This window comes from Schistocerca americana, chromosome 2, assembly GCF_021461395.2.
Source record: "Schistocerca americana isolate TAMUIC-IGC-003095 chromosome 2, iqSchAmer2.1, whole genome shotgun sequence".
In the NCBI taxonomy this organism is placed as follows: domain Eukaryota; kingdom Metazoa; phylum Arthropoda; class Insecta; order Orthoptera; family Acrididae; genus Schistocerca; species Schistocerca americana.
The window spans coordinates 220,155,487-220,182,145 of NC_060120.1; the positions used below are offsets into that span (position 1 = coordinate 220,155,487).

General features: G+C 43.8%; 1 protein-coding gene across 1 annotated transcript in view; it reads right to left on the reverse strand.

Moving 5' to 3' along the window:
* LOC124593905 (agrin-like) overlaps positions 1–26,659 on the reverse strand; it is a 669,506-nt gene that overhangs the window by 269,207 nt on the left and 373,640 nt on the right. Inside the window, exon 7 of the mRNA XM_047132256.1 lies at positions 18,841–18,964. Coding sequence (XP_046988212.1) covers positions 18,841–18,964 — 124 coding nt within the window. The remainder of the gene's footprint in view (positions 1–18,840; positions 18,965–26,659) is intronic.

The window sequence follows — 26,659 nt, forward strand, 5'->3', positions numbered from 1 at the left end:
CGTGAAATAACAGAAGAAAGCAAAGTGGGACGTACGACCAACGTGACCGTTAGGAAAGCGCGGCGAAATTTGGCGTTAATGGGCTATGGCGGCAGACGACGGACGTGAGAGCCTTTGCTAACAGCGCTACATCGCCTACAGAACCTCTCCTGGGCTCGTGACCATATCGGTTGCGTCCAAGAAGAGTAGAAAACCATAGCCTGATCATATGAGTCCAGATTTTAGTTGGTAAGAGCTGATGGATGGGTTCGAGTGTGGCGCAGACCCCACGAAACCACGCACCCAGGTTGTCAACAAGGCACTGTACGAGCTGGTGATGACTCCATTATGATGTGGGCTGTGTTTACATGGAATGGAATCGATCCTATGGACCAACTGAACAGACCAATGACTGGAAATGGTTATGCTGGACTAGCTTGGGGACCATTTGCAGTCATTCATGGATGTCATGCTCCCAATCTACTATAGAACTTTTATGGATGGCAGTGCGCCGTGTGAGAACATTCGGGACCATTCGAGTGAACGGTTTGGCTGCCCAGATCGCCTGATATGAATCCCACCGAACATTTATGGGACATAATCGAGGTGTCAGGTTGTGTACAAATTCCCTCACCGGCAATTCTTTAACAATTATTTACGGTCGTAGAGGCGGCATGGCTCAGTATTTCTTCAGGGGACTTCCAACGACTTCTTGAATCCATATCACATCAAGCTGCTGCACTACACCGGGCAAAAGGGAGGTACGACACATTATTAGGAGGTATCCCATGACTTTTGTCTCCTCAGTGTACGTGGGAAGCCGGTGCTATCGAGACACTTCGCGAGAAAATGGTGAGAATGACATTCGTCGAAACACCGAGGAATTTCATCTCAGCCACCGGGACGGAAACCCCAGAAAAAATCATGAGCAGTCTACGCCGGGTTCCTACTTTCACTCATATTAACTCCTTTGTGTCTCTGTGCCACGTCTCGACGCCGACCCACCTTACTGCGTTGTTTCCACGTGACCGGCTGGCTCACGCAAGCACACCACTTCACTGCCCAGATTACAACAGCGGTGTAATGTGATCAGTGTGATTTTTTAACGGGATGACAAATATTTTTTCTGGTGAGTTTACTTCCTTAAGTGACGCGATATAATCATCGAGGATTTCATTAGCGATGAGTCTCCTACACGCCTAAAATGCATTCACGGAATCTTCCGTGATCTATGAAATAACCATGGTTGTTGCGGCTGCTATCCGATGTCGGTTTCTTGCCTGCGAAGTAGCTGTCTGTGCCGTCCCGGGCGCTTCTCATCTTCTATTCACATACATCTTTTCTACAATTCGCAAGCCACCTAACTGTGCGTACCAGACGGTACTTTGGATAGCGTTACCAATTCCCTCTTCACATGACCCATTGGCCAGTAGTCCGCAGTAACGGTATCTTTCTTTCTTTTGCTTGTGTCTGTTTCCCGCAGTGACGCAGGGTCAGCATGGTTAATCGGATTTGGCAAGGTTAAGTTAAGGGGTGGCCGGATGCCCTTCCTGTCGTCACCCCGTATCCCCGGGACGGATTAGTGTGCCCCAACTATCTGCATCTAGTGTAAGGTGGCTCGCGGAGTATAGATGTAGATAGATGTATAGATGTAGATAATCCATAGAATAGTGTGAATGTGTTCAGATGTCTGCGAGCCGTGAAACTGAGGCGGGATGTGGGGACCAGCCCAGTATTCACCTTGTGGGATGTGGAAAACCGCCTAAAAACACTTCCAGGCTGGCCGGCACTCCGGCCTCCGTCGTTAATCCGTTGGGCGGATTCGATCCGGAGTCAGCGCGCCTACCCGAGTCCAGGAAGGAGCGCATTAGCGCTCTCGGCTAACCTGGCGGGTTCCGCAGTAACGGTATGCACAAGCTCTAATTTATCTTACAGATTTGCATGGAAAAAATGTGTTGCCTGACTCTGCTTAGCAGTAAACCATATCGTGAATTCAATGCTTCTCTTGTAACGTCTGCCACTGGAGTCCGAGGAGTCTCTTTGTGACGCTCTTGAACTTGTCACATGAACCCCTAACAAAGCTCGTCGCTCTTCTTTGAATCTGCTCTATTAATTCTGAATGGTAATGCTCGCAACTCTCACTAAGCAACACTCGGTGGAACACTAGCTTTGTAAGCTATTTCTTTCGTGGATGCATCAATTTTGCTAAAATTCTTCACATCGCTCTCTTAGGTATCTACTTTTCTGACAGCTAATTTTCTACTTTAGGTCGTTCCGGTCGCATATTACTGTTTCGAACCGACGATAGTGTAAATACTGTAAGCGAAGAATAATTTTTCTCTCCTTTCATATATGCAAAACTAAAACATTTATTTATTTAATCTGCAGGCATTTCTGGACTTCGCTATAGTCTTATTGCGTTGTGAACTTCCTACATACACCACCATTCGCGAACACCACTCGATGCTTTCGAGATTATCCACCACAATATTTATGTACATGGTGAGCAATAAAGACATACAAGACCTCCCCCTGAATACCCGAAATTACTTCTACATCTGACGATTTCGCTCCCTAAATGATGGCACATTCAGTGCTGTCCGCTAGGTAGTCCTGAATACAACCAAGAAGCTGTTACAATATTCCGTATGCACAGGCTTTATTCAGTACGTGACAGTGGCGAACTCTGTCGAATGAATTACAGAAGCAGGGAACAAGGCTCTCTCAATCTGTGCTCTCTGTCTTCTCGAACTCAGACCTATCGAGATAATGTTCACAGGATCACTCTTTGCGAACTGTCGCTGACAATATTATTTTCCTCCAAAACGGTATAATATGCGAGGAACAAACATGCTATATAAATCTGCAAAGAAAAAAAAAGATTTCAGCAATATGAGACCATAATTACTTGTAACTGTCGGATGGACCTTATTGAATTTGACTTAAGCAAATTAGTCAAATCAACTTAAACCTGTATTTAGATAGCGATGTGAACCCCTGTCCTCCAGAATACGGAACCAGTATCTAAGTACTGTGCCACATCATTTGATAACGAATAGACTTTCACTTACTCCTCAGGCCGAACTTGTCCCTCACTGCCCTTACCAATATTCATCTAACGATCTGGGTTACATTTCTCTAGCATTGGTAGGCCCTGGAATGTGCCTGATTCTGTCTGGAGAAATGAATCTTAAAAATGATACCGGTGCTTTAAACGAGCAAATGAAGTTGAGCAGAATAATTCCAGAAATAACGTTCTAATCGTATAGGACTCTTTCAAGCATTATTATTGGTAGGCATACCTGTCGTGGAACAAAGCAGATAAAAAATAATGTAAGTAGCAGCATTATAAGATGAAGGACAAATGACGGAGGCTGAGTTACCTCGAACAATGTGATAACAGAATTATTCGAGTAATTACCTCAGAATTTCCATTTCTTTTGCTTATTTCACATCGAATGTTTCGCAAAACGGAGGTAGGATTGTGTTCGTAAAATATCAAAAATGGTTCAAATGGCTCTGAGCACTATGGGACTCAACTGCTGAGGTCATTAGTCCCCTAGAACTTAGAACTAGTTAAACCTAACTAACCTAAGGACATCACAAACATCCATGCCCGAGGCAGGATTCGAACCTGCGACCGTAGGGGTCTTGCGGTTCTAGACTGCAGCGCCTTTAACCGCACGGCCACTTCGGCCGGCCGTAAAATATCAAAGAAAACAAAATTATTATTGGCACAAATAGAAGTAGCAGGTTCTAAAGTTATAAACAGTTGTGTGGATCCGAGCACTGGAAAACTACGAGCGAGGAAATTCCTCAGAAATATTAAGGGTTAAAGAAAGCCTGATAATGGGATGCTATTCTAGCACCCGTTTTCTTTAAAGCTGCCAATGAAACCAGTTTTGAGTAAAGTGTAGCATAAATAAGACAAATTTCGAAGCATGGGTGTACGCATACTTTTTTTCGTACGATAGGTTCATTGTATAATACAGTTTCATCTACGTCCAGTATGTGAGGAAAGTTCGAAAATTTTATGGAAGAAACGACATAATTTTCATTCCATCGAAATGATAATTTTCAACGTAATTTCCAGTGGTATGCAACTAATTTTTCATTTCTTATACAACTTACTATTTGAGTATGGGGACGACAATTTACCGTTTAGCTACAGACGAAACTGTGAAGGTACGAAATTAGCTGCAGCTAGATGATAACTGAATATTTTAAATGGGAAAAACCCAATGAAAGAAAGGAGAAGCACAGAGCAGTCAGTCTCAGTCCTATTAGCTTTTACCTTAGCCTAAAAGATAGGTACAATGGCAGTTTGTTTTCTGCAAATAGAGCAAAGCAGTTGCACCTGCACAATAGGTTTTTGTATTACGTTTAACTTCAATAGAGGGCGTTTGTGTGTTTTATTAAATGTGCATGGTTAAATCAGCCTTGTCATTTTAATCTTCGCTATTTCACAGTGATGTCAACACATCTTCAGAAAAATTGTTTTTAGGGACTTTATTTCTTCTATGTTACACTACTGGCGATTAAAATTGCTACACCAAAAAGAAATGCAGATGATAAACGGGTATTCATTCCACAAATATATTATACTAGAACTGACATGTGATTACATTTTTACGCAATTTGGGTGCATAGATCCTGAGAAATCAGTACCCAGAACAACCACCTCTGGCCTTAATAACGACCTTGATACGCCTGGGCATTGAGTCAAACAGAGCTTGGATGGCGTGTACAGGTACAGCTGCCCATGCAGCTTCAACACGATACCACAGTTCATCAAAAGTAGTGACTGGAGTATTGTGACGAGCCAGTTTCTCGGCCACCATTGACCAGACGTTTTTAATTGGTGAGGGATCTGGAGAATGTGCTGGCCAGGGCAGTAGTCGAACATTTTCAGTATCCAGAAAGGCCGTACAGGACCTGTAACATGCGGTCGTGCATTAACCTGCTGAAATGTAGAGTTTCGCAGGGATCGAATGAAGGGTGGAGCCACGGGTCGTAACACATCTCAAATGTAACGTCCACTGTTCAAAGTGCCGTCAATGCGAACAAGAGGTGACCGAGACGTGTAACCAATGACACCCCATACCATCACGCGGGGTGATACGCCAGTATGGCGATGACGAATACACTCTTCCAATGTGCGTTCACCGCGATGTCGCCAAACACGGATGCGACCATCATGATGCTGTAAACAGAACCTGCATTCATCCGAAAAAATGACGTTTTGCCATTCGTGCACCCAGGTTCGTCGTTGAGTACACCATCGCAGGCGCTCCTGTTTGTGATGCAATTACAAGGGTAACCGCAGCCATGGTCTCCGAGCTGATAGTCCATGCTGCTGCAAACATCGTCGAACTGTTCGTGCAGATGGTTGTTGTCTTGCAAACGTCCAGATCTGTTGAGGGTGCACAACCCATTACAGCCATGCGGATAAGATGCCTGTCATGTCGACTGCTAGTGATACGAGGCCGTTGGGATCCATCACGGCGTTCCATATTACCCTCCTGACCCACCGATTCCATATTCTTCTAACAGTCATTGGGTCTCGACCAACGCGAGCAGCAATGTCACGATACGATAAACCGCAATCGCGATAGGCTACAATCCGACCTTCAACAAATTCGGAAACGTGATGGTACGCATTTCTCCTCCTTACACGAGGCATCACAACAACATTTCACCAGGCAACGCCGGTCAACTGTTGTTTGTGTATGTGAAATCGGTTGGAAACTTTCCTCATGTCAGCACGTTGTAGGTGTCGCCACCGGCGCCAACGTGTGTGAATGCCTTGAAAAGCTAATCATTTGCATATCACAGCATCGTCTTCCTGTCGGTTAAATTTCGCGTCTGTAGCGCGTCATCTTCGTGGTGTATCATTTTTAATGGCCAGTAGTGTAAATATTTAATGGATCATGTAACAACCATGATATGAATGACTATGCTAGGTTTTAGCTTCTGACGAATTTCAGTTTGGTATGTAACTGTATTTTATGTATTCGATCTGCAACAACATCTTTTTAATTTTTTAATTTTTGTTTTTGAAGTTGTGTAGTAATATTATATAGGTTAGTTATGTGATCGTGTTAATGATCGTTTGCATAGGTTTGGATGGCTCACTCTACCACTAAGATATGAGAAAGTACATTGTAATTTGGCACTCCTTGCATATTTCAAAGTGATATGAAAATGCTTTTCGATTTGACATATTACATAGGAAAGGCTTTTTAAACTGCTGTATTTAAACAAAATTCTGTTAGTTAATTCGTAACATAGAGGGCGTTACTTGTACTACACGACGTAAACTAAAGCTGTTGCACTTGCTGTAAACAACCGCCCCAATGTCCCCCTCCCTATATACATATGGGAATATATGGTGACATGAACTGCCGCGACTGGATTGCTGCTATTGGATATCGTGATGTTTACTTATTGTCATATGTAAAGTGAATCAGTTTTGATTCTATAAATTTTCCTTGTATTTTAGCGCTGAAGATGACTATTTATAGCTGAAAGCTAGATCCGCAAGAACAATAAAAGCTAATGAGATTGCGACTGAGTGCTGCGTGCCTCACCTTCCTTCTACTCTACGGTCGCTGTACAAAACGGTTCCTGATGGAATGAAAGTTGGCCAAGGGAAGGAGTCCAGAGGGAAATAATCCTTAAGGTATAGAATTTGACTTCACGCTAATCTCCCTTAATTTCCTTCGTGACACTGCACCGCAGACGTAGGTACAGCCTCGAGTTACATGTGTTGTAAGAGCTACTGGCCTATTCATCTGCATCACAATAGCGTCTTTGTGAGGATACTCGTGCTGTATTTCCATGGGCACACATTGAATTAAGAAGCACCTCCAAACTTGAATAAACACATGGAGTATACGCTGACACCTACGAAATTCATTTTAATGAGCTGTGGGCATATTCTTCAGTAACAGTAAAGAAAAAACTGCCTATTTACAGAAAAATAGCAACTAATGAAAAGACCTATGGTTATTTCATGCAGGTGGTATGCAAGAGTAAACATCTTCAAAGCGTCTATACAATGTTAAAAGGCGTTTCTGATAATGAAAGTCATGCCAGAAAAATAGAGCATTTAAGATTCAATTTCTCCAGTATACACAGACTGCAATTGCTCGTAGCGATACTGGCGTCAATCAGCTGTATCTGAATCCGTCAATTCTTGTACTACCATTTCTCGGTAAGGTTTAAGTTTTACTTTTTGTTATCATATGCTACTGAAACAATATACGGAATTGTTAAACGGCACGATGATACTGACAGACCTTTTCCAAGGTCGCTCTTAACGAATCAAGTCGGCTGAAACCTACGCGTCACGTACCAGAGTCTAAAGAACGGCCACAGTGTATTTGGCGATAGCTGCCGACCTACCCGGCAGTGGTTCCACACAAGGTTGGACACAGTGCTTGCGTCGAAAACACCCCGTGTAGTACGGGCTCTGATGTGTAATGAAACTACGCCCCCTGTTCCATATTCCCACTTTTATAGGCGCCAATTGTTGTGTATTGTAATGTAACAGCCCTAACTTTCGTATTGGGGTAGACAATACATGATATTTAGTCTACTAATCGATGTATATGTTTTATACTATTACTTTTATTTCATCTCCATTTATTATTCTTTATATGACACTATTTTGAATAATTTAATGAGCTGTAAATATCAAATTTGGTTATACTGTTTTAGCCGCAAGATTACGAAATTAGTTTGAAAATATGACCAGGACATCTTACCAACAACAAAAATAGACATTGAGACAATGTCATGACTTAGGTATTTGTTGGTTTCCATATTTTCCCCTCGTTCAAACTATGATTATTATCAAGGTTCAAATGGCTCTGAGCACTATGGGACTTAACTTCTGAGGTCATCAGTCCCCTAGAACTTAGAACTACTTAAACCTAACTAACCTAAGGACATCACACACATCCATGCCCGAGGCAGGATTCGAACCTGCGATCGTAGCGGTCGCGCGGTTCCAGACTGTAGCGCCTAGAACCGCTCGGCCTCCACGGCCGGCTTATTATCATGCAGCACTGTTGCAGTTACATAAGTGACTGTGGATAAGAGGAGTAATATTTGAGAAGATGCTTCGCTGCGGTTATAGAAAACCGATAATTCGCAGCAGCCGCCAGTTCTGCATAATTCTGCTTCCCACGAAGGATTCCGAAGATGGTTTTAGTAATGCAGACGTGTACCAGCATCTGTGTCTGTACACAAATATTTATCGAAGCTTGTGTGCTATGCACCACTAGGACGACGACACAGAAATGCGAGAGATGCAAAATCCTTCTGCTCTGGTTGCCATGTCAAATCTCGGTAGAGTGCTGGATGCAAATGTGGTAAATAAGAACCGACAACGACATACATAGCCTGACAAAAAAAGGGAAGCACTCAGAATACAAGGTTGGACGTCGCTGCAACTTCGTACACGTACACACCATCATTAGAATAGCAATTCTCCGTGATAGGTTGAATGGCCTTCAAAGTGCATTACTGTCGTTCGTGTTAACAGCTGTTACCAGGATTGGTACCGTATATAAGGAGTATGTAGAGAGTCAGATAGTGTTTGATCACTGTAAAGAACACGGAGATACCACGTATTCGTGCATTATCATCACCTGAGAGAGTTTGAAAGAGATCTCAATGTGGGTCTTCATTTGCCCAGCTGTTAGAATTGTCCAGTACCCAGACTTTAGGGGCTTTCGGATGTGACGGTCGCACGATGTTGGATTGCATAGGAACGAGAGGGCAGGCGTGCTCCTTATCAAAGTTCATGTCGACTATGAATCACTACCATAAAGGAGTCAAGATGTGACATGAAGTGACGCAAGAGGTATGCACCCGTTTTATGAAATTTAAAATGTTATGCGTATGGACTGAAACGGCCAGTGAAAATTTGTACCAAGGCCGAGAACTGAACTTGGGTTCCTGCTTACAAGGCAGGTGCGTTAGTCACTGAAGCGCCTTGGCACAGCGGTTCACACAACTGCATGGATTACCCTTCCACACCTCCCTTCTTAACCCAAATTCTCACTACTTTAAAGACCACAATACATAAAATCATATCTCTATGAGACCAATAAAGTCTCCGAAATTGTGACATTTAATTTGCATAAGTACCTGAGCGCTATTCCAGAACATGGAGAGCTCGACTATTCTGTTCATGTGTAAGGGGGACTTTAAAGTAGACTATGGGCGGCAGTGAGAATTTGGTTTGAAGAGGGAGGCGTGCTAGGGTAATCAGTGAAATTGTGTGAAACACTGTGCCATCGTCAGTTGGTGGCCAACGCATTTGCCTAGTAAGTAGGAGATCCGGGGTCGATCCTCGGTTTTGGTAAAAATTTTCACTCCCGCTTCAGTCAATATACATAAAATCATACCTCTATGAGACCAATAAAGTCTCTGAAACTGTGTCATTTGATTTGAAATGTACAATGCTGAACAGTACTGAATTGACGCTGGATAAATATGTAATAGTCAGTGGATATGCGGCAACTGCTATACTGACGTGTTTCGAGTACCCTCATCTTCAGAATAACAAGTCAGGGAGAAGAGCTTTATACAGGAAGTATGTGGTCTTTCCAAAACGTAACGTACATTTTGGAATGTGTCATATTCACATGAGTCCATACTGCGTGTATAAAGTTCGTCTCCCTGACTTGACATTCTGAAGATGATCATATTCGAAACGCACCACTAAACCAGTTGCCTTACATCTAGTGACTATTAACAATGTAATGGCTTTATTAAACCCTTCTCAAGGGAATCAAAGCACACGTTCAGGCCAGAAGGGGTGTTAAGTTACATTCATAAGTGAGCTCGTTCCGTTAAGTTCTTCGTAAGTTTGACTCGATTTTGTGATCACTGCATAACATTACATACGCTCTCAGCCTGTGAATTTTGATTTTCGTTCCTCCTTTCATTCTGAACGTTTCATTTTTTTGCCGGACAATGTTTTATGACGGTCGAACAACTTGGTAAATAGATTTCAGTCCAACTATGTGATTAGGCAACAGTACGAATATGCAGCAAGTAATTAAACTGACAATTGTAAGAGAAATACTGTCTGACATTCATGGTTGTTGCAGGAAAAAACTCATCCTTGTTACATGCAGCCGATTTGATGTTTCTTGGTAATAGTTGAGTGGAAAAAGCTTTGTGGGAAACTTCTCAACCGTCAAGTGCCGCGACTCGGGAATCCCTGTGATTTTCTAGGCAAGTGGCATTGTTTGGCGCATGAAAATCATTCAAAGAGACAATACGCACCCATTAGAAACTGAACTAGAGGTAGCTGTAGTGTTGGAGTAGGGATGCTTCTGACAACGCGGTCAGTAGAATACATCACAATGTAGCGATGTGAACCGAGGTAAGGATTCGTTGCCGAAATCATGTTGCTTGCCGTAACGAGCTGACGCAGCTTTTCGTCATACCTCTACATCTACATCTACATCTACATTTATACTCCGCAAGCCACCCAACGGTGTGTGGCAGAGGGCACTTTACGTGCCACTGTCATTACCTCCCTTTCCTGTTCCAGTCGCGTATGGTTCGCGGGAAGAACGACTGTCTGAAAGCCTCCGTGCGCGCTCTAATCTCTCTAATTTTACATTCGTGATCTCCTCGGGAGGTATAAGTAGGGGGAAGCAATATATTCGATACCTCATCCAGAAACGCACCCTCTCGAAACCTAACGAGCAAGCTACACCGCGATGCAGAGCGCCTCTCTTGCAGAGTCTGCCACTTGAGTTTATTAAACATCTCCGTAACGCTATCACGGTTACCAAATAACCCTGTGACGAAACGCGCCGCTCTTCTTTGGATCTTCTCTATCTCCTCCGTAAGACCGATCTGGTACGGATCCCACACTGATGAGCAATACTCAAGTATAGGTCGAACGAGTGTTTTGTAAGCCACCTCCTTTGTTGATGGACTACATTTTCTAAGCACTCTCCCAATGAATCTCAACCTGGTACCCGCCTTACCAACAATTAATTTTATATGATCATTCCACTTCAAATCGTTCCGCACGCATACTCCCAGATATTTTACAGAAGTAACTGCTACCAGTGTTTGTTCCGCTATCATATAATCATACAATAAAGGATCCTTCTTTCTATGTATCCGCAATACATTACATTTGTCTATGTTAAGGGTCAGTTGCCACTCCCTGCACCAAGTGCCTATCCGCTGCAGATCTTCCTGCATTTCGCTACAATTTTCTAATGCTGCAACTTCTCTGTATACTACAGCATCATCCGCGAAAAGCCGCATGGAACTTCCGACACTATCTACTAAGTCATTTATATATATTGTGAAAAGCAATGGTCCCATAACACTCCCCTGTGGCACGCCAGAGGTTACTTTAACGTCTGTAGACGTCTCTCCATTGATAACAACATGCTGTGTTCTGTTTGCTAAAAACTCTTCAATCCAGCCACACAGCTGGTCTGATATTCCGTAGGCTCTTACTTTGTTTATCAGGCGACAGTGCGGAACTGTATCGAACGCCTTCCGGAAGTCAAGAAAAATAGCATCTACCTGGGAGCCTGTATCTAATATTTTCTGGGTCTCATGAACAAATAAAGCGAGTTGGGTCTCACACGATCGCTGTTTCCGGAATCCATGTTGATTCCTACAGAGAAGATTCTGATTTTCCAGAAATGACATGATACGCGAGCAAAAAACATGTTCTAAAATTCTACAACAGATCGACGTCAGAGATATAGGTCTATAGTTTTGCGCATCTGCTCGACGACCCTTCTTGAAGACTGGGACTATCTGTGCTCTTTTCCAATCATTTGGAACCCTCCGTTCCTCTAGAGACTTGCGGTACACGGCTGTTAGAAGGGGGGCAAGTTCTTTCGCGTACTCTTTGTAGAATCGAATTGGTATCCCGTCAGGTCCAGTGGACTTTCCTCTATTGAGTGATTCCAGTTGTTTTTCTATTCCTTGGACACTTATTTCGATGTCAGCCATTTTTTCGTTTGTGCGAGGATTTAGAGAAGGAACTGCAGTGCGATCTTCCTCTGTGAAACAGCTTTGGAAAAAGGTGTTTAGTATTTCAGCTTTACGCGTGTCATCCTCTGTTTCAATGCCATCATCATCCCGGAGTGATTGGATATGCTGTTTCGAGCCGCTTACTGATTTAACGTAAGACCAGAACTTCCTAGGATTTTCTGTCAAGTCGGTACATAGAATTTTACTTTCGAATTCACTGAACGCTTCACGCATAGCCCTCCTTACGCTAACTTTAACATCGTTTAGCTTCTGTTTGCCTGAGAGGTTTTGGCTGCGTTTAAACTTGGAGTGGAGCTCTCTTTGCTTTCGCAGTAGTTTCCTAACTTTGTTGTTGTACCACGGTGTGTTTTTCCCGTCCCTCACAGTTTTACTCGGCACGTACCTGTCTAAAACGCATTTTACGATTGCCTTGAACTTTTTCCATAAACACTCAACATTGTCAGTGTCGGAACAGAAATTTTCGTTTTGATCTGTTAGGTAGTCTGAAATCTGCCTTCTATTACTCTTGCTAAACAGATAAACCTTCCTCCCTTTTTTTATATTCCTATTAACTTCCATATTCAGGGATGCTGCAACGGCCTTATGATCACTGATTCCCTGTTCTGTACATACAGAGTCGAAAAGTTCGGGTCTGTTTGTTATCAGTAGGTCCAAGATGTTATCTCCACGAGTCGGTTCTCTGTTTAATTGCTCGAGGTAATTTTCGGGTAGTGCACTCAGTATAATGTCACTCGATGCTCTGTCCCTACCACCCGTCCTAAACATCTGAGTGTCCCAGTCTATATCTGGTAAATTGAAATCTCCACCTAAGACTATAACATGCTGAGAAAATTTATGTGAAATGTATTCCAAATTTTCTCTCAGTTGTTCTGCCACTAATGCTGCTGAGTCGGGAGGTCGGTAAAAGGAGCCAATTATTAACCTAGTTCGGTTGTTGAGTGTAACCTCCACCCATAATAATTCACAGGAACTATCCACTTCTACTTCACTACAGGATAAACTACTACTAACAGCGACGAACACTCCACCACCGGTTGCATGCAATCTATCCTTTCTAAACACCGTCTGTACCTTTGTAAAAATTTCGGCAGAATTTATCTCTGGCTTAAGCCAGCTTTCTGTACCTATAACGATTTCAGTTTCGGTGCTTTCTATCAGCACTTGAAGTTCTGGTACTTTACCAACGCAGCTTCGACAGTTGACAATTACAATACCGATTGCTGCTTGGTCCCCGCATGTCCTGACTTTGCCCCGCACCCGTTGAGGCTGTTGCCCTTTCTGTACTTGCCCAAGGCCATCTAACCTAAGAAACCGCCCAGCCCACGCCACACAACCCCTGCTACCCGTGTAGCCGCTTGTTGCATGTAGTGGACTCCTGACCTATCCAGCGGAACCAGAAACCCCACCACCCTATGGCGCAAGTCGAGGAATCTGCAGCCCACACAGTCGCAGAACCGTCTCAGCCTCTGATTCAGACCCTCCACTCGGCTGTGTGCCAAAGGTCCGCAGTCAGTCCTGTCGACGATGCTGCAGATGGTGAGCTCTGCTTTCATCCCGCTAGCTAGACTGGCAGTCTTCACCAAATCAGATAGCCGCCGGAAGCCAGAGAGGATTTCCTCCGATCCATAGCGACACACATCATTGGTGCCGACATGAGCGACCACCTGCAGATGGGTGCACCCTGTACCCTTCATGGCATCCGGAAGGACCCTTTCCACATCTGGAATGACTCCCCCCGGTATGCACACGGAGTGCACATTGGTTTTCTTCCCCTCTCTTGCTGCCATTTCCCTAAGGGGCCCCATTACGCGCCTGACGTTGGAGCTCCCAACTACCAGTAAGCCCACCCTCTGCGACCGCCCGGATCTTGCAGACTGAGGGGCAACCTCTGGAACAGGACAAGCAGCCATGTCAGGCCGAAGATCAGTATCAGCCTGAGGCAGAGCCTGAAACCGGTTCGTCAGACAAACTGGAGAGGCTTTCTATTCAGCCCTCCGGAATGTCTTTCGCCCCCTGCCACACCTTGAGACGACCTCCCACTCTACCACAGGTGAGGGATCAGCCTCAATGCGGGCAGTATCCCGGGCAACCACAGTCGTAGTCCGATCAGGGGATGCGTGGGACGAGCTGGCCGTCCCCGACAAACCCCCATCCGGACCCCCACAGTGTTGCCCATTGGCAACAGCCTCAAGCTGTGTGACCGATGCCAACACTGCCTGAAGCTGGGAGCGAAGGGATGCCAACTCAGCCTGCATCCGAACACAGCAGTTGCAGTCCCTATCCATGCTAAAAACTGTTTTGCAAAGAACGTCTGAACTAATCTACAGAGAGCGCAAACAAATCAACAAAATTTAAACGGTTATTAAAATACAAGATTGCCTAGTAAATGCAGTAATGCTGCTACTTGCGCACTGCTGACACTGCTCGGCGGCGGAAGGAGACTACGCGAAGTTACACTATTCAGGTACTAAAACGCGATGCTACACTCTCAAATACTATAATACGCCCGAAATTTATGAATTAAACAATGCAAGTACCAAAAACACGCAAAGAAATTAAGAATTAAACTATGTAACAAATGAGTGAGCTAGGAGTATACGACTTGCTGCTGCAGCTGCTTATCCAATGGCGGCAGGGAGCACACTGACTGTGACCAACCGACACTGGCCGTTCAAAACAAAAACAGAAGACAAACGACTACGCGAATTTACACTATTCAGGTACTAAAACGCGATGCTACAACTCTCAAATACTATAATACGCCCGAAATTTATGAATTAAACAATGCAAGTACCAAAAACACGCAAAGAAATTAAGAATTAAACTATGTAACAAATGAGTGAGCTAGGAGTATACGACTTGCTGCTGCAGCTGCTATCCAACGGCGGCAGGGAGCACACTCCTGTCTCGTTGCCACAGTAAAACCGTCCCATCAATGACCAACGAAATGACCATAACCTGAGGCACTTCAGCAGCGTTGCGGCAGCGGCACCTGAGGTGAACAGTGCAGAACAAGCCCACCCTGGTGCATACAGATACTGCCCGTTCAACCAGGCTGGGCATCGATTAAATTGGTGTCATCAAGTCGGTGTCCAGTGCAGTCCGGAGTTCAGTCATGAGGCCGCTAAAGATCGTCCGCCATCCTAACAGGACCGCCGGCCTGGAGGTCCAGCTGCACCACTACTGAGCCCATGATCGAACTGAGGCACACAGCCACCGATCCACTGGGCAATCAGCAACTGCCCCGCCCCCATCAGAAGCAGATCATCTGACGTCAACTCCACAGACGAGATGTATGACGCGACCAATTAGATGAGAGTGTCTTAACTCTGGGTGGCAGCGGAGCGGTTATGGATCACTTTGACTCCACAAGAGTATCTGTGCTGGGTGAAGTTCAAAAACGAGACGTGTCACCGTTACCACAGTGAAAGCGGGTTCTACACACAAGGCTGAGGTCTCTACTTCTCACGTCCTATGTTTCTTCTTATGCATAGGTATATAGTAGAGATAACGCTCAGGAACCACCTAATTGAACGAACTGCAGACGATTTCACCTAGGAGGTCGAAATGTTTGAAAATAGTTTACAAAGAGACGACATTTATGTCGACCGGGAGACCACGGAGACCGGTTGGTTTGAATATAACTTAATTACCCCATACAATCACATTTGTTTCTACGAAATGACCAGATCTGCCCCCTTCGCCCATCCTCTCGTAATTAATAACAGGCTGTGGTTCAGTCCCACCACTACGGAAACCACGTTATTCCATTGTGTCTTTTAACTACACTGGTGGGCATTACGATTGCCACATGATGAATACGCCATGAAGTGTGAATAAAATAATTTTGGTTATTAGGACGCGTCATTATAAGACATTAAAGCCACTGAATTGCCGATGTTTCGACCGATTTTGCAGCAGTCTTCTTCAGCGCGGTTAACTCCCCTGAAGAGGATCGCTGCAAAGTCGGTCGAAACGTCGAACAGTTGTTTTAGTGTTTTATAATGATGTGGTGTAGTACCCAAAATTATGTTATTCAAAATGAGACTGGCCATAAAAGCCTTCGAACTTAAGGCAATAAGTGTGCTTCATGCCTACACGCATATGATTTGCATTTCAGCACAACTCCGAGAAATAGGTAGGAGTAACGCTATTTATATCCCATAGTAAAGGAAAGATTATGAAGTGGGATTCTTATTCAGAAATCGCATTTGAACGTTATTTCTTTGTGAGAAGATCGTGTTATGCCGCGTGTAAGAAGGAGAAACATCTACACACATCAAAAAAAGTTTTGCATCACCGCGGTTCCCTGAACTCTTGAAGACAGACGTTGACTGTGGATATTGTATCACAGACACAGTCCCTTGGACGGTTCAGAGATGTCACTAAACCCGCTCAAAGATGTAAACAACCATGCATGAGCAGCGCATGTTAGACGGAGGGGTCCGACAGCCGATCAGTTCCGGTCATTCCATCAGGAAGGAGGTACAAGGCTAGTGTTATCTGTAGTTCAACCATGCCTAGACGGTCAATACCGCGGTTCGATAGTGTCCGCATTGCTACTTTGTGCCAGGAAGGGCTCTCAACAAGGAGGTGTCCAGGCGTCTCGGAGTGAACCAGAGCGATGTTGTTCGGACATGGAGGAGATACAGAGAGACAGGAACTGTCAAGAACATGCCTCGCTCAAGCAGCCCAAGGGCTACTACTGCAGTGAATGACCGCCACCTAAGGATTATGGCTCGGAGGAACCCTGACAGCAACGCCACCATGTTCAATAATGCTTTTCGCGCAGCCGCAGGACGTCGTGCTACAACTGTGTGCAATAGGGTGCATGATGCGCATCTTCACTCCCGAAGTCCATGGCGAGTCCATCTGTGCAACCACGACACCATGCAGCGCTGTACAGGTGGGCCCAAGAACATGCCGAATGGCCGCTCAGGATTGGCATCACTTCTCTTCACCGATAAGTGTCGCATATGTCTTCAACCAGACAATCGTCGGAGACGTGTTTGGAGGCAACCCAGTCAGGCTGAACGCCTTAGACACACTGTCCAGCGAGTGCATCAAGGTGGAGGTTCCCCGCTGTTTTGGCGTGGCATTATGTGGGGACTTTCACGACTGGTGGTCATGGAAGGCACCGTAATGGCTGTACGACACGTGAATGCCCTCCTACGATCGATAGTGCAACCATATCGGCAGCTTATTGGCGAGGCATTCGTCTTCAAGGCCAATTCGCGCCCCCATCGTGCACCTCTTGTGGATGACTTCCTTCGGGATAACGACATCGTTCGACTAGAGTGAACCCTATCGAACAAGGACAACGTGACCCACCAACCACCCTGACGGATCTACGCCGAATCGCCTTTGAGGAGTAGGACAATCTGGAATAACAGCGCCTTGATGAACTTGTGGATAGTATGCCACGACGAATACAGGCAAGCATCAATGCAAGAGGACGTGATACTGGGTATTAGAAGTATCGGTGTGTACAGCAATCTGGACCACCACCTCTGAAGGGCTCGCTGTATGGTGGTACAACATACAATGTATGATATACATGACTAATAAAAAGGGCGGAAATGATGTTTATGTTGATCTCTATTGCAATTTGCTGCACAGGTTCCGGAATTCTCGGAACCGAGGTGATGCAAAACTTTTTTTGATGTGTTTAATAACACAGGTATGAATTCGACAGGGCTTCGGTTTATCATCGTGCAACATTTCTACTTACACTGATCAGGATTCCTCGACTGTCATGAGGCCATGGAATCTATGGGTTAAGGAAAGTGATACTGACCAGTGTTGAACCAACAGCAGGCAGTATTTAAGTTGCCCTGCGTGACTAACGCCAGAGAGGACGGCCATTCGTTTCGCATAGCTGCTTGGGAATGTACAGCCACGTCAAACACCTTGAAACAAGAAATTAACTTGTTTGTAATAAGTCCATACAGATAGTGAGGCAATGCCTGAACGCTGGCTGTTGGATGCCCAGTAATAACACCTCCTGGATATGCTTACAGTATCACGATGAACGTATCTGGGTGTGGAGGTTCCAAGAGGAACGAATGTTGTCAGACAGCATTCGTTGTCGCCATATTAGCCCAGCACCTGGTGCGGTAGTACTGGGTGCCATGGGTGCTCAAGATTGTCACTTCTAGTTTACAGATGCAAGTAATTTGGACAGCAGGCGTTACATTTCTGACATGTTTAGGGCGATGGCAGTGCCATTTATTCGAGGTCTCAGCAAGATAATCCAATTGCTACTTGTGTCCTGACGTACCTCGGTTCAGAAGGTGTTTGACTGTTGCCTTGACCAGCAAGATCCCCAGATCTCTTACCCAAGGAAAAGTCTTGGAACTTATGTGTTACCGAGAGACTCACCACCACCGCACGCCAGCCACTGCGACTGAATTACTCTGACAGAGTGTTGAACCAATATGAGTCGACGTAACCGAACCTTGATCCAAGTTCAACTAAGATGTATGATGAGTCAGAGTGATTATTGCTGCCAAAGATGTAAGCTGTGTGCACTGTATTTCGCACCGTGTATGCCCCCAAATCACCTATTAAATTAACATATTCTTCCTGCTACATCGTATTTGCACAATAAATGAAATTCTGTTATTTTCTATTCTTCCAAGTAGTAGTATTTTAACAGTCAGCAGTGTATTAGTAAGTTTTATTAAATTCTGATGCATAATGCCTATGAGCTTTTAATTATGCAATGGAGGAAGTAATGAGTAAAACTGCAGGCAGCTAATGAGTGCCCCATATTCGGTAAGTGCAGCTGCCGTGTTCACTCACCGCAGGCGCCCTCGTGCGCGACGTGCAGGCTCCTGTTGAGTAGGCAGGCCGCGCGACGCATCTCGCACGCGCTGGGGTACGTACTGCCGTCGGAGCCGCACACCGGCCGCACCTCGCCAGACTCCTGCAGATAAAAAAACACGAGAATGTACCTTACTCACACGGAAAGGAAACAATATAATCTGGAGAAGTTTTTCACACTCCAGACACTTGTAACAACAAGTTTATTAAACGGTAAATGACAAATCACTGCACCTAATATAGGCCCTATTTAACTACTGGCCATTAAAATTGCTACACCACGAAGATGACGTGCTACAGACGCGGAATTTAACTGACAGGAAGAAGATGCTGTGATACGCAAATGATAAGCTTTTCAAAGCATTCACACAAGGTTGGCGACGGTCGCGACACCTACAACGTGCTGACATGAGGAAAGTTTCCAACCGATTTCTCATACACAAATAGCAGTTGACCGGCGTTGCCTGGTGAAACGTTGTTGTGATGCCTCGTGTAAGGAGGCGAAATGCGTACCATCACGTTTCCGACATTGCTGCTCGCGTTAGTCGAGATCCAATTACTGTTAGCAGAATACGGAATGGGTGGGTTCAGGAGGGTAACACGGAACGCCGTGTTGGATCCCAACGGCCTCGTATCACAAGCAGTCGACATGACAGGCATCTTATTCGCATGGCTGTAACGGATCGTAGAGCCACGTCTCGATCCCTGAGCCAACAGATGGGGACGTTTGCAAGACAACAACCATCTGCACGAACAGTTCGACGACGTTTGCAGCAGCATGGACTATCAGCTCGGAGACCATGGCTGCGGCTACCCTTGACGCTACATCACAGACAGGAGCGCCTGCGATGGTGTACTCAACGATGAACCTGTGTGCACGAATGGCAAAACGTCATTTTTTCGGATAAATACAGGTTCTGTTTACGGCATCATGATGGTCGCATCCGTATTCGGCGACATCGCGGTGAATGCACATTGGAAGCGTGTATTCGTCATCGCCGTACTGGTGTATCACCCGGCGTGATGGTATGTCGTACCATTGGTTACACGTCTCGGTCACCTCTTGTTTGCACTGACGGCACTTTGAACAGTGGACGTTACATTTTAGATGTGTTACGACCCGTGGCTCTACCCTTCATTCGATCTCTGCGAAACTCTACATTTCAGAAGGATAATGCACGACGGCTTGTTTCAGGATCTGTACGGGCCTTTCTGGATACAGGAAATGTTCGACTGCTGCCCTGGCCAGCACATTTTCCAGCTCTCTCCCCAACTGAAAACGTCTGGTCAATGCTGGCCGAGCAACTGGCTCGTCACAATACTCCAGTCACTATTCTTGATGAACTGTGGTATCGTGTTGAAGCTGCATAGGTAGCTGTACTGTACATCCCATCCAAGTTCTGTTTGACTCAATGCCCAAGCGTATCAAGGCCGTTATTACGACTAGAGGTGGTTGTTGCTGGTAGCAACTTTTATCTCTGACAATGATTATCTCGGACAATCACGTGCGAACTTTGACTAAACCACACAACGAGTCAGTGGGCAAGAGAGCGGAAGCCGGAGCATCAGTGTAGTGTCTTAAGCAGCTGTGGACGAAACTTCGACTGTGCAGCTGATCCCGGCGGAGGTTCGAGTCCTCCCTCAGGCATGGGTATGTGTGTTTGTCCTTAGGATAATTTAGGTTAAGTAGTGTGTAAGCTTAGGGACTGATGAACTTAGCAGTTAAGTTCCATAAGATTTCACACATATTTGAACATTGGATGAAACGTCGGGACCGAGAAACTCCATAGAGCCCGGAAGATTCATCAGCATCATCGTCATTAGGCAAAATAAAATTCTTACACCAGCCTATATGAAGCCATTCTTCCTATAGAGTCAATAATGAAAACAAAATTACAAAAGGAGACATCGTAAGTTACACTAGTCAAGGGTATAATGTGTTTACCCATTTGAGTAATCTGCTACCTATACATGATTACGATGCATCAATTTCCAAAGGAACTTTGCATCGTAATCAGAATAATACAGGCACTGCAATATCGTTTTTACCTGCCGATGCCGGGCAAGCAACATTCAAGTACAACGTCTGACCTGTACGGGAATGTACATAATGGATGTATGAGTGCAGGTCGTAGACGCATGGTTGATGACATATAAAAGTTTGGGTGTGGCCGTAAGTCGTACAGGGATAGTCAAATGGTAAAGCGACCGCTTGCGATAAGCGGGAAAACCGGGTTCGAGTTCCGGCACAAATTATCATTGTCCTCATTACATTCCACAGTTGATGGTAGTTCTTATTCGCAATTGCAAATTCATTTGATGTGCTGCATGATTACTATGTAATTCACACTTGGCTGTTTGTCAGAGGGTGCGTAGAATCAGTTTCAATTACTCAACCGATCCACTCTCAAATACCTGTAGACCATCTAAAAAGAACGTTTGAATCTTTCCGTGTTTCCTGTGATTTCCCTTATTTTATCATGACAGCCAAAAAAATATTACGGCATTCGGAGGACAAAGTTGGTGATTGGAATTTTGTGTAATTATCTGTTTGTATCGGAGACGTGTTTGTTTTAATTATTGCCTCCCCCACCAGCTTATTATATTTGTGACCACACGTGCTATTTCGTGGTAATAAAAAATAAACTGCCTTTCAAATCTCACCAATACGCTAGCAGAGGACAGATAACCCTTTAGTGACCAGCGGGAACGCTAGTTCCCACTTATTTGTTTTCGCTGTAAGTTAAATGGTAATCCGTGTTCCCACTTCTAACTTCTGCTTCCAACTCTGTTAGAGTGTGCTAACTATGTGTAGATTGTCAACGGTTAGGCGAAAGCTGTTGTATTTCTACCTTGTGAGTCAATCAACGCAGAAGCGCAGTTCCCGCGTGAAAACGAGCCACTGTTTCGACCGCTACAGCGTTTTTTGGATAGTGTGCTTTCCTTTTGCGTGTGAAATGACTTGTGTTGTATTTAACTACTTTTATATTTATGAGGGAGATAGTATTCGTGTATATTTGCTGAATTTGACTGAAAATTACATAAATATTACAAGGTAAGTTAGTGGAAGCAGAAGTGAAGCATTCTGTCCATTGGCTGTGGCAGAGTATAATAAAATAATGGGAGGAGTGGATAGATTTGATCAGCTGCGTGAACGGTATGCTGTAGGCCGTCGTTCACGGAAGTGGTGGCACAAACAGTTTTTCTTTCTTGTGGATTTGGCAGTTGTCAATTCCTACGTTATGTGGAAGTTACAGAAGACAGAAGCAGACCAGCTAACATTTAGATTGCACTTGGCAAGGCAACTTATCTCTGGCTTCTCAAGTCGTAAGAGAAGAGGAAGGCCTGTTCATTTTCAAACACCAAAAAGAGGTGTGTCTGGCGTACCAAATGAAGTTTGTCTGGAGAAAGTTGGAACTCATTTCCCTACAAAATGTACAACAAACAGAAGATGCCGCCAATGTAGCACCAAGAACAAAGAAAAGAGAACAAAAAAAAATGGGTAGCAACTGTCGTGTACCTTTGTGTGTAGCACCATGCTTCTCTAAGTTCTATAGTACATCACCTTAGTGAACTCAAAGGACAGTATGAACTAATACAAATATAAATGTAATGTTTAACATGTTTTTGTACTACAAAATAAAGGAAATACATTTTTTTTTAAATTAGCAAGTGAAGTTACTCCAGAGTTCGGTGGGAACAATAGTTTCCACTAATTTTTTTATACTTTCAAGATTTAAACTATGATTTTATGAACGGTTTCTTAGCCAAATAAAGTGTTCATAAAAATTCTACAACTTCCGGAAACAATTTGGTCACTAAAGGGATAAGCATAGTGCAGACACAATGTTTAGTAGATTTTCTGCGCCTTCTCTTCTGCGAATAAAATGCACTCTGTCGTTCGTCTTCCCTACAATATTTTTATGTGGTAGTTCTGATTTAACTTGTTCGTTATTGTAATACCTAGGCATTTAATTGAACCGAAAACCTGTAAATTTGTGTGATTTACCGTGTACCGTAATTTAACGAATTCTTTTAGTATGTATGTGGAGACACTCACGTTTTTTATTGTCAAGGAACAATTGCCACTTTATACACCATGCCTATATCTAGTCTGAATCATTTTACAATTGGATTTGATCTTCTGATGACTTTAATAGACAGTAAATGGAGGTATCACCAGAAATTAATATAAGGGAGTTGCTCAGATTGTGATATTCGTGTTCCCTGACTCTATGTGGTGTTCACTTCGAATGCTACACTCCAGACAACATCTGGGGAGTTAGAAAAAGACAGGGTACTAAGATCACTCAGTTGTATAAAGGCATTTTACTGTTGACAACAGTGATGAAGCGTGACTTTGTACAATTTTGTTCATATCATTGACGCCATTGTGAGAACGAAATTATATTGGCTGTTGTAAAAATTTGATCCTGCCTAACGATGATCGTCACGGCCGAAACTTTTATTTGTCAGCAGCTCTTGGAAATATGTAAGTATTACTTCCTTTTTACTAGCTGCGCGACACTTCATGCGCAGAATACATCTTACCTTATTATATGTTTTTACTGTATATTTATTAATTTACAAGTGTGTGTGAATGGCACATGTTCATAGGAAGGATGAAACCAACCTTTTTGTGCCTTATGTCAGTATCAGTGCTGGTGCTTTCATTCAACAAGTTTAAGGTAAAATCCAACCGATAAATAACCTTCTTTATATAGCTTATTAAAATAAACGTTTTATGGCATAACTGTTCTTGTGAATGATCTTAGTGACAGACCAGCCGAAAACTGTAACCAAGGATGAAAGCATTTGAATCGTGACTGCTGTGTTGCCTCGTTCCACCACTTAACATAAGTTGTTACACGTGACGAGCTCAAAGGATGTGTGGATGACGTGTTGTTTGAAGGTACACCTTGTGCAACTGTCTTTGGGCTGATAAAGGGCAGGGCGACAATAATTTCGTGCTGTGTTCTTTGGAGCGGTGGTCAGTCAGGGTTTGGTCTGCGAATGTATGAAAGGCTCTGTATTTGCTTTAAAATTTACGGTGGAATTTTGGAGCTGAGTGGCTGGAGATCTAGATGGAAACACGTGCTGCTTAAATTAATGAGATTGCACCATGCTCTTGCGCATCGGGAATGCATTGCTACCACGACCTTTTTAATTGACACGAGATAAATTTATTCACTGCATTGACAGCTCCTGTGAAACAGAACTCGGTGTTTTACTAATGAGTTTGAGCTTTGTACCCACCGAGGTGAGGATATCCACCCAGTCCGTCATCAACCATTCTTGTATAATGCTTACGTAGCTCCTCTCAGCTCTAAGAAATTCACTTTCACGTTTTAACAGCTTTCTGTACATCATTTTGCTGGGTTTTTTTCCTCTGCGTCGAACAGCCTTCCCACAAACATGGCACATAATTTACTAGCAGATGTTTTCGGCACAGTCATTACTGCACCACTAAGTGGACTACGCCTGTCAGTATAGAACAATCGTTTTGCTTCTAACCTGACCTGCTGGCCAAGGGAAAATAAGAGTTAATGGCTTGCTCCTGTCACATGTACTTGGAGGTACTAACCAACCTAAAAACATACTGCTTCTAAAAGCTACAAGCATGCTGATGTAAAGTTGTTTCATACACCGTACTCAGTCACCAATAGAATTATCTACACTTAGGAGACACATTGTATGTACTAGGTAATTGTCTTTGTTTGTTTGAACTGCAGCGCACGTATATGAATAATAAGCACAATTTTTCGTTCCCAATTTCACTGTTCCATTAATATATACCGTTTTACGTCTTCAAATCTTCACTGTCAATTAAGTGGATTAACTACACTGTTTCCTAGCAGGTCCACCTTAGGTCTCAGTCTTGTTCGTAAAATGTTACCGACTGAACACAGTGCAGCTAAGACATTGTCCGTGTGTGATTAACTTGAACCTATCCAGGCTTTCAACAGACGGTGCTACGCATGTGGACATTGTCTATAGTGCTCGCCAAATTGCACTATGAGGATTAAAATGAGATGTAATCAAAAGATGCAGCTACTAATTCAAGGCAACTAATAGAGAACAGTTAAATACATTCAATGTCCACATGCTGTACATTACTTTGATTCAGAATCAAGTAGCCTCTCCTTACCTGCTGAAATAATTCGTTCCTGCTTTGCAGTAAGACATACATGCTTGTTTCGTTTATTTTCACTATGTTTACAAGGGTTTGCACGTTATACAGACTGCACTCACATGTGCATTCCAGGGATGATTCCTATAAGGAACAGTCTAATCACAATGTTCTCAAATGCAACGTTGTACATTTCAGGGATGTATTCTTACACTTGGCGTACCCTGCCTTGATATATCGCCCGACATGAGAAGAATACAGTAATCTTATAATCTAAGCAAAACTACATAATATCCAATCGGATGATCATAGATAAAAAGGTCTGTGTAATAATGCAAAGGAAACGAGTAAGAAAGGAGAATTAAGGTTATCTGTCAATGACTAGAGATGCAGTACAAGTTTGTAAATGAGAAGGTATTGGGAATGAAATCAGCCATGTCCTTTCTAAGAGAGCTATACCGGCATTTTCTTTGAACGATGCGATAAAACCACATAAAACGCAAATCTGAAGGACGGGATTGAAATTTGAACAGCAGCCTTCCCAGTGTTTTAATACTGTAACAATTTGCAAAGTATGGCACAAAAGTATGGCACATGTTACATGCAATATCAGTAACGGAAATTCTCCGTGAAAGACGGGTGCGATATTTTAATACAGTGTTTTCTACTTCGGCATGTTACTGTGAGTTCTCTGCTTTACAATAGAAACAAAATAGCAATCGATGCAGTGAGTAGAAGCTGCCAATACTGTATTAAATATAGTGAAGTTGTTTATATCTGTCGGAAACGATAAGGATTTCACTTGCTGACTACTTTGGAAATGTTAAAATACATATCTAAAACGGTGTTCTTGAATAGTGTGTGAAATATTATGGGACTTAACTGATAAGGTTATCAGTCCCTAAGCTGACACACTACTTAACCTAAATTATCCTAAGGAGAAACACACACGCACACCCATGTCCGAGGGAGGACTCGAACCTCCGATGGGACCATTCTTGAATAGAAAAATTGAAGAATTTAAGTGCGAATTGTTGGAACGTCCAACCCGTTAATCCTATTAACCACCAGTTACCTCATCCAGGAATATTTGCAGCCAGAAAGTAGACAGAAACACCTGAAGATATCGTTGTAGATGCACAATTCCCATGCCTGAGTATTCGATAAAGTGCATTGACCTAAAAGCGGATTATGTTTAAAAATAAATGGTTTTTGGTATTTCGCATTCACATGCTGAGATATTTTTACCGTATCGATATAATATCCAGAACACTTTAAAGGACAAACAACAATAAAACAGAATGAGATTTTCACTCTGCAGCGGAGTGTGCGCTGATATGAAACATCCTGGCAGATTAAAACTCTGTGCCGGACCGAGACCCGAACTCGGGACCTTTGCCTTTCGCGGGCAAGTGCTCTACCAACTGAGCTACCCAAGCACGACACACGCCCCGTCCTCACAGCTTTACTTCCGCCAGTACCTAGTCTCCTACCTTCCAAACTAGACAGAAGCTATCCTGCGTACCATGCAGGACTAGCACTCCTGAAAGAAAGGATATTGCGGAGACATGGCTTAGGCAAAGCCTAGGGGATGTTTCCAGAATGAGATTTTCAATCTGCAGCGGAGTGTGTGCTGATATGAAACTTCCTTTCAGATTAAAACTGTGT